The 8,460-nt window shown below is 42.8% G+C and overlaps 1 protein-coding gene across 2 annotated transcripts; it reads right to left on the minus strand.

Moving 5' to 3' along the window:
- Positions 1 to 224: 224 nt before the first annotated feature.
- ipp (intracisternal A particle-promoted polypeptide) lies at positions 225 to 5,416 on the minus strand. 2 transcript variants are annotated; one of them, XM_080907240.1, is made up of 10 exons: positions 5,157 to 5,240; positions 4,537 to 4,950; positions 3,604 to 3,815; positions 3,228 to 3,447; positions 2,945 to 3,100; positions 2,659 to 2,826; positions 2,421 to 2,558; positions 1,804 to 1,926; positions 1,385 to 1,605; positions 225 to 1,303 (listed from the first exon to the last, which is right to left on the minus strand). In XM_080907240.1, the coding sequence occupies exons 2-10, from the start codon at positions 4,877 to 4,879 to the stop codon at positions 1,079 to 1,081; spliced, it is 1,806 nt and encodes a 601-aa protein (XP_080763366.1). In that variant the 5' UTR covers positions 4,880 to 4,950; positions 5,157 to 5,240; the 3' UTR covers positions 225 to 1,078. The 2 variants fall into 2 exon arrangements, with proteins under 2 accessions (XP_080763366.1, XP_080763365.1); XM_080907239.1 differs by lacking the exon at positions 5,157 to 5,240 and adding an exon at positions 5,334 to 5,416 and having other exon boundaries at positions 226 to 1,303.
- Between the last annotated feature and the right edge of the window lie 3,044 nt (positions 5,417 to 8,460).

An 8,460-nucleotide genomic window follows, 5' to 3' on the forward strand; every position in this document is an offset into this window, starting at 1 on the left:
GCAACGAATCTAATAATACTAACATGGTCGTTCACAAATGAACCCAACACACCTACGTACCATCACCTAGGATATCGGGGAGTAATGTCCTCCTGCATGCTGGTGTTTGCACAGAACTATCAGAGGGGATTATTACATTTTAACTACACTGAAAAAGAAGGGAATAAGGTTAAAATGAAATAAAGCATACACATAACTGTTTTGCGATGTTTATTAAGTCTGAAAAGCAGCATTATCAGTGTGGTGTAGTATTGTGTTTTTGCAAAGGTTTAACTGTGCATGATAGAAAGAAGCTGTGCTGTGGCACCACTTCGGTCAGCTTGAAAACAAGAGGAAATGTGATGCTGTACCATAAAGATGCTGAACATATTTCTAAGCGATAGGCTGCACACCTCAACATCAGATAGTACAAATCTGAAATGATAAAGCAGTCTTTACTTGCTCGGAATGAAGTGTAAACAGCGATGGAGAGGCACTAGTAGAAACATATGTACATAAATAATCCAGTGGAATGAAAAGGAGCGCTCTGGCATGCTGTTCGAGTCCACAGAAATTTTTAAACTTAATGCAGCCATAGGTTTTATGTGGTTCTACTGTCAACTAGGCTCAAGGGCTCAGAGTGGTAATGCACCGCCCTCCAAAAATTCTTTAAAAGAAACTAAACAGTGCTTCATCACCCGCCAGCAGTTTTCTTAGTGCCCCACGGGACTTTCAAAAAACCCTCTGTGGTTCATCAAAAATAGAACTTCTATAAAAAATAATTGTCATCACCAAGATAGCTGTGCCTTCAAATATATTGTTCTAACGTTGTGACTGAATTGAAAATAAGGACACAGGAGAGTCATGTAACAGTAAAAAGAACATTTTGGCAGATTTCAGTACTAAATGTGCTTTCATGTTCATATTCATTGATTAATTTAAAAAAACAAAAAGGAGACATCCATGTATAAATACTATGACAACATATGAAAGGCTGTTTAAACCAAAACACACTTTTCTGTATGTCTCTTAAGGTGCAGCTTTTCTCCAGTTTATGCTGTGTTTGGTGAATGATTCAGGTGCAGGACATTCCCGTCTGTCAGAGCACAGCCAGCCCGCCGTCGCAGCGGCTGGTGATCATGTTGCCGACCTCGGTCCAGGTGTCCAGGTGAGGGTCGTAGATCTCCACGGAATCTACCGTTACGGGTGCGGAGAAGTCTCTGGTGGTTGCTCTTCCTCCAACCGCATACAGCAGCCCGTTTACTGCCGACACCGATACACCGGCGCGTGCCGTAGACATCGCAGCGACCTCCACCCATTTCTCCTGCGGACAGACGTTTGCAGACGTGAGGAGAACGTTGGAGCATCTGTTAAAATTTGTAAACAGATTATTTTGGCTCTTTACCTCCTCTGGGCAGTACTTCTCTACTGTCTCCAAAGCACCAAGAGCCTCGTTCCAGCCGCCCACAGCATATATGCAGTTATTGAGACATGCGACGCCCACGTAGGCCCGTCGAGTGGCCATGACGGGCAGGGCGCTCCATCGACGCGAGATGGGATCATACACCTCTGCTGAGCGCAGCTCCATCCCTTCGTCGCTGATCCCTCCGATCACGTAAATGAAGCCTGGGTAAAAACCATTGCGTTTAGAGCTGACCTCCAGAACTGAGGGTTCAGGTGGTGACGTGCAAAGAGAAATGTGAAAACAGTGCAAGTACTTCTCGTTATATTCTTTCTTCTGCATAACAAATCTGATTAAAGCTTTTACGCCTGATTATACAGATGCATTTATTTTGTTTAAATGTATTAAAGGGACGGACACACCTTGGAACTCACAACAGCCAAAGTAATAGCGGGGAACAGCCATGCTGCCAATGACCTCCCACTTGTTCTCCTCCGGGTCATATCGCTCCATGGTTTTTCCGATTTCAGAGCCAATCCAACCACCTGCAGAAGAACAGGAAAAACACGACTTAAAGTTTGTGCAGAAGAAAGTGTCACCACTTGTCGGTCATCTCACCACTTATTTGGGCAAATATTTTTGAAGCATTCTTTAAATACAATACATTTTTTGCATTCTACTGAGATTTACAAATCACTGCATGTTGTTTATGTTTATATTTTACGCAGCATCCCGGATTGTAAGAAAGCCCTTTCTCACTCTGCATTTGCAGACTGCCACATCTCTCTATTATGTTTGTGAGTGAAATTAAATCAGGCACATTTTCTCCTAAATACTCCCATGATGCCCGTTATGATTTAATTACACTTACTAAGCTATTTTATTGTCCTTTCACAATGTGGTATTGCACAACCTCAACTTCTGCAGCAAGAACTCGTGCATTTAAATTTTCACTTTCAGTGTTTTCTATTGTCTTCTAAGTTCTTAGAATTTCTTTAAACCACTAGGTGGTGTGTTCCAGTTCTAGTGTGACCCTTACCGAGTGCATACAGAGCTCCGTGGCAGGGGCAGACACCGACTCCGCATCGAGGGAAAGTCAGAGACGCCACGGCGGCCCACTGTTTCGTAACTGGGTCGTATCTCTCTGTGCAGTCAAAAATCATCGAGTCTTTTTCCCCTAGTAAGGAAAAGAAAAGACCATTTGTTGTCAGATTTCTACTCATTAAAGTTAATTCTCTATTTAAAGCAGAGCAAACTCCCAGCTCTCTCTCCCTCACCTCCCACCACATAGATCATGCCTTCCAGGACTGCGACTCCTAGCCCGCTGCGGGCCTGATGCAGTGACGACACAGTGGTCCAGTACTGGTTGAAGGTGTCAAAGCGTTCCACGCAGCTTAGCGCCCGGCTGTCACTCCAACGGCCGCCCTGCAGCCGAGTGTAGCCTCCTGACATGAGACAAGAAGAAAAGCTCCACCATCAGATCTGCTGCATTGCAAGACTAATTTAAATCTTGGGACCCTTTACTCCACCCCACTTAGACGTAACACAGCAAAGATACTAAACCTATGGCATAGAGGTATTTCCTGGCTTTTCTTCTGGGTCTCATCTTGGCTGGCTGTAGTTGACTGTACATCTTATTTTCTTTGGGGGACTTTGTGACTTCAGTGTATTCTCTCAGCAGAGTCTGCAGTGCCACCCGCAGGCTGAAGTCGGTAATACCTAAAAATGTAAGAAAAAATGAGGCTTTGAATCTCAGGAGTTACTTCAAATTTTCAAACAATGTATTAAACACACGACATTGAAAGTATTAAATGCAACAGGAGGAAGAATGTCACAAGTTTCCTACCTTCTATGTACTTGAACAGCCTCTGTGGGGAAAGCAGAGGGAAGCGGACTGGTTCCAACACCTCTACCACATGTTTTTTCCTCTTTGCCACGTCTTGGAGAACCCACTCCATGGCTGCCGTAAAAACCTGGTACTCATCCTCGATCCTCAGCTCCTCACTTTTTAAAAGTCTCACCAGCTGCTCTTTTGACAGGCCCCTGAACTCATCAGTGACACACACCTAGAGGGGAAGTGGTCGAGAGGGTCGATTTGTGAACGTTCGATGTGGAAACTACAGAAAGAGTTTATGCAACATAAATGTTGTTGCTGATGGAAATTGATGATACTGTTTCATTTGAACAGAAAATAAAACACAGACTTGGTCTTTTGTGTGTACCTCTAGGAAGTGAACATGGATGTAGTTCTCAGTAAACTCCAGCATGTCCATGCAGGCGATCTGCTCCAGGAACTGAAAGATGCCCACACAGTTGGATGGGTCCATGTGACCCTTAAGAAACTCCCCACAGATGGACACCACCTCATTCAGCTGCAGCATGTCGGCTGCCACCATCAGTTCCTGAACATTCTCCACAGTGACGCTGATCACTCCTAAACAGAAAGAGAGCACATTTCCAACTAGGAAAAAAGAGACTGAGCAAATAAGTGCCTACATTTACATATCACTGTAAAAAATTAGTTATTAAAGAGCCCTGACAGATGGGTAAAAGCAGAAGGAAGGTAAAAAAAGACATAGAAAACCAAACTGGAAGCCAAATTTAAATGAAATTTAAAATGTAATATAATAAAAGAGCAAAAACTGACATTAAAAAGATAAAAACCCCAAAAGGACCTGTTAGCAGAAATACAATCACCTTTACATTTAAGCCATGACTTTGTACAGCTATCTGTAGATCTAACGCTGCAAACTTTCTTGCGAAGGATCAACATTTCTGCTTTGTAACTCAGGGTCATACCCATATGTGTGCTTTACATGTGATCGGTAAAGTCTGTCAATGGACAGAAATCAGGATTGTTATGATGCAGTGTGAAGCCTAGCTGCTGGATTATGAATCAGCTGCTGAAGAGAGATTGATGTTGGAAAGGAGGCAGGTGTGTTAGTCAGGACCAGAGAGAAGATACACACGAATGAGATTTTCCTAGTCTCCAAACACACTCCCAAATATCTGCTAACAGCCTTAATTAGTTAATTTGCATTTAACAGGTAACACTGCTGTCTTGAAGGGAAAGTATATCTGAGAGATTGGGAATGCTACAAAACAACACAAATATTCAAGAAGTTCAAGACGGGGATATCAGGGCTGATGCAAACCTGTGTATATGAACTCCAGCAAGATTTCAAAGACATCAGTGTCCACTCCAAGGATCTGCACTTCCTCTTTGTCTGCCTCCCTCATCCCACCAGCGAACAAGGCAGAGAAGTAGGGGCTGCTGGCAGCAAGCACTAGCCGGTGCACCTTGAAGACACGGCCGCCGACTTTAAGCCCCACGTCACAGAAGTCGGAGCGGAGGCGCATCTTGTTCATCTGGGCCAGGATGAGTCTGGCGTAGCGATCTGAAGCCAGCACAGCTTGCTCTAAACCCTGGGTTGCCATGGCAGCTGCACCAGGATTACGGCAGCATCCACTGGACGTCGACACAGAGATGGAGGACATGGCAGCGAAGGTACCTCTGCTTTACCATGGAGGCCAGTATCCTCAATCCTCCTCTCCTGTGAGGCTCGGGCCTGAAAAGCACAGCACACAAAACCAAAACACAGAGGCTCAGTGCATTGTTGTGTAACCAGCAACTTCTGATTTATCGGCTACCGGTGAAAGACAAATAAGAGTAAACCTCCCCTTCTTTGTGGTTCCACAGGAAAACATAACGAAGCATTAAAAAAAATAGTCGCCACTCATCCCACTGCTGTTATATGATCTGTAACACACACACCTGCCGGGCATGTTAGCCGTCTGGCAGCTCGCTAGGGTGCTTGTCAGTGATCATAGTCTGCACGACAGTACCAATACTCGACCAGTCCCTTTCCAGACGGAGAATTACTGACGGAAGTACAAAAAAAAAAAAAAAAAAAAAAATGCAGCGTTTATTTTGCATTTACTGGCAACTCACCCTTAAGTTTGCTGATGAGGATGCAGGCAACTTCCGTCAGCCTGCAGGCTGTCAATACGTTTTTCCTGGACCGACTGCATTGGTCTGAATCTCCAGACATAACTAATTGATCCACGAGAGGGGAAAAAATTAATTTCTTTTAATTTGCACCACTGATACCGACAAGTTTTTATCTTTGAGTCAATTTAAATTACACAAATATTTTTCTCTGTTATTTTAGTCTAATTATAATAATTAATTTAAACGTTATTACCAGTTTGCCCCAAATTCAGGTCAGGTTTGTATTAGCACTCACCGCCAGGTGGCAGTGTTGGCTTTGAAGGAGCGGCATGTCCTTGACAATAGGCCATAGCAACCTAACGTAAATTATCACAATATTCCTACATATTTGTCCCCCGGTACAGTGTTATTTTTTTAGGCTTTAAACTCTTTCGGTTGAGCCCACTGTCAGACTCACTGGGCTGCCCAGTTTACTTTATCTTGGGATCAGATTAGTTTAAGTATTATGTTGGAAAACTGTTAGTACATACACTCTGGGACTCTGGGCCCTTTAACCGTGTCTGCTGAAAAAAAGTGCATCTGAACTACAGTTAAAAAAGCGAAAAAAAACGGTAACGATCACTGGGCTTACACACCTGAAATACAAGTCTCCTAACACCCATCACTCAACTAGTATTTCCAGCTCTTTCAACACCCTGTGATGCACAAGAGAGTATGTCGTGGCTGCAGCCAATTAAAAAGTCTAAAGTGCCAGCCTAGCCAGCTTTTGAGATCCACCCTCGGCTTGCTGGAACTCCCTCCCGTTGCCCTGCGCTGTTAAATTTCCAGTAGGTCAGGGTTCCCTATAGGGCCTCCACAGTAACCATTACCTTAGCTCAACAACTAGCTTATTAGACACAACTTAAACTGGCTCTGAGTAAACCAATAAGACAAAGCTAAAACCTGAAACTGAAGAAGCTTAGAAAACAAACAGCTCCATGTAACTTTAATTCTCTCCTTGAGTCTCTTTATCGTGCTATGACCTGTGAGGGATTTGTATATCCTAACTTAAAGTGGCTCTTTAAAAGTTTAAAAGTTCTCTGGTGTTGAAATACTGAATTGTCATTAAAGGTCATTTTCCTTGCCCGATTATTATTATTGTTATTTTTCTTTTACTGTGTAACATATTTATCCCAGTCAAATACTAATCATATAGTGTTCCATTTATCAGATAGGGCTCTTTGTCATCCTTCAGTGAGCTCTTTCTCCCTCTGTCACTTTCCACTTGGTGTGTTAGTCACATTATTTCATTTTTAGCAGTCGTGAGGTGATCTGTGCTACTTTGCAATTCAAGAGCCTCATTAGCGTTTCATTGACGTGTGACAGCAGCCTCCAACACAGATGGTACATGTTACATACATGCTCCCTGCACACTCAACATGCCCATCAGACATTCATAGAAAATCCAGGCTGAAGTTTAGACTCTTATATAAAATAATAATCATGAAAATGAATTGTGTGTGTGTGCGTGTGTGTGTGACAGAGGTGTATTTGTCGCATGAAAGTGTGCCTTTTGTTCTCCATCCTGCTGCCTGGGGAGGTGTCTCTTGTAAAACAGGTTTTAAGGTTTAAGGTGAGGTACTAAAATGAACTTGAATATGATGACATACTTCCTCTGGTTGAAAACTCTTACAGTGTGTGAAAATGCTCTTCTTTTTAAGTCCCTCTTTTTTCCCCCTCCAGAGTTTTTTGCTTGTCATCATTGTTTTCTCTGGTCATCCTGTCTCTCCGCTGCGGTGACTGTACCAAGAATTTCCCCATGTCGTGGGAGACAAAGTAAATAGTGCGAAGGTCATCCTATGGAAAGTGCTCACCATAATTGCCATTCCACTTTAAGTGCAGTGTGTCTGACTTTTTTCCCCCCATCAGGGGCTCTATCCTTTTTTTTTCTTTTACCAAGAAAGAAAAACATTATGAAATGAAACTGACAGATTAAAGCTGCATATAGGAGTAAAGGGCTTCAGATTAAAAGCTTACCCGATAACACAAAACAAGGGATTTCCCTATGATGATGGGAGAATCTGTGTGATATTCTTCTAACTTGTAGCAGATACTTAATAGTGAACTTTCCTTCTTGCTGCAGTCTTTGTGTGTAACTCCTTCGTTCCTTTACCACCACCACCATCATCATCATCAGCCTTATGTTTTCAGACCAAGCAGTGTCTGTCAGTCTTGTGCCACTTTAGTTTTCTGGCCACGTGCCTTGCTGCTGCTTCTTGTTTTCTTCTTTTTTAATCTATTTGAGAGCTGAAGTACCACAATGAGATTGTCCAGCTTTAGAAACGATGGGATGCTTCATTTAATAGGTGATTCCCCCACCCCCACCTTCCCTTAAGAAATAGCACAACATAATATTGCATGAAGTAGGAGGAAGGAAAATCACCCCAACTGTCGCTGAGGGCGTCCTGCTCTACCTGTTTTAAAACTGGAGGGATCGCCCATCCCTGGTCTAAGGCGGTATCTGAAAATCTGATTTGGCTGTGGTTCTGGATCTTGATGGTTTGTCAACAAACAGCATTGTGTCTGATTGTGTCTCATCCCTGTGTCTGAGCTGGATCAGTGTCCGCTCCTGTTTCAGTGCGATCCGAGTCTCTTTGTTCAAATCAAAGCTACCAGAGGTCACTCAGTTATAGCAAAATATATGCCAATAATAACTCGTTATTTTAGATCAACTTGTATCCAGGACTAATGCTATTTCCAACTGAGCACATCCAATCATTAAAGTTTGATTTCAGTTTCTAAAAGTCAACTTCAAATACAGGTTAACTTATACAATAACTGCATCTTTTTCCAAACTGATTAGGTTAGTGTGATTTTTGTTTACATTTTGCTTGAGGACACATACCAGTAGCCCACAGCAAGAAATCTCGACCGTTCTGGGTCACTGGGAGAACATATGGCTTAACAATCTAATCCAGAAATTACTGACCTTAATATTGTGATGAATATGTACAGCACCAAGTATAGCATTGCATACATTTGGATTTGTAACAATATGGGGCGTTTTTCTCCTTAGACGGACCGAGTCACTGGAGGAAAAAGTACTGAAAGAGGGGGAAAACAAAAAAAGGGACAAACTCACAACATC

The sequence above is a fragment of the Rhamphochromis sp. 'chilingali' genome (assembly GCF_963969265.1).
Source record: "Rhamphochromis sp. 'chilingali' genome assembly, chromosome: 16".
In the NCBI taxonomy this organism is placed as follows: Eukaryota; Metazoa; Chordata; class Actinopteri; order Cichliformes; family Cichlidae; genus Rhamphochromis; species Rhamphochromis sp. 'chilingali'.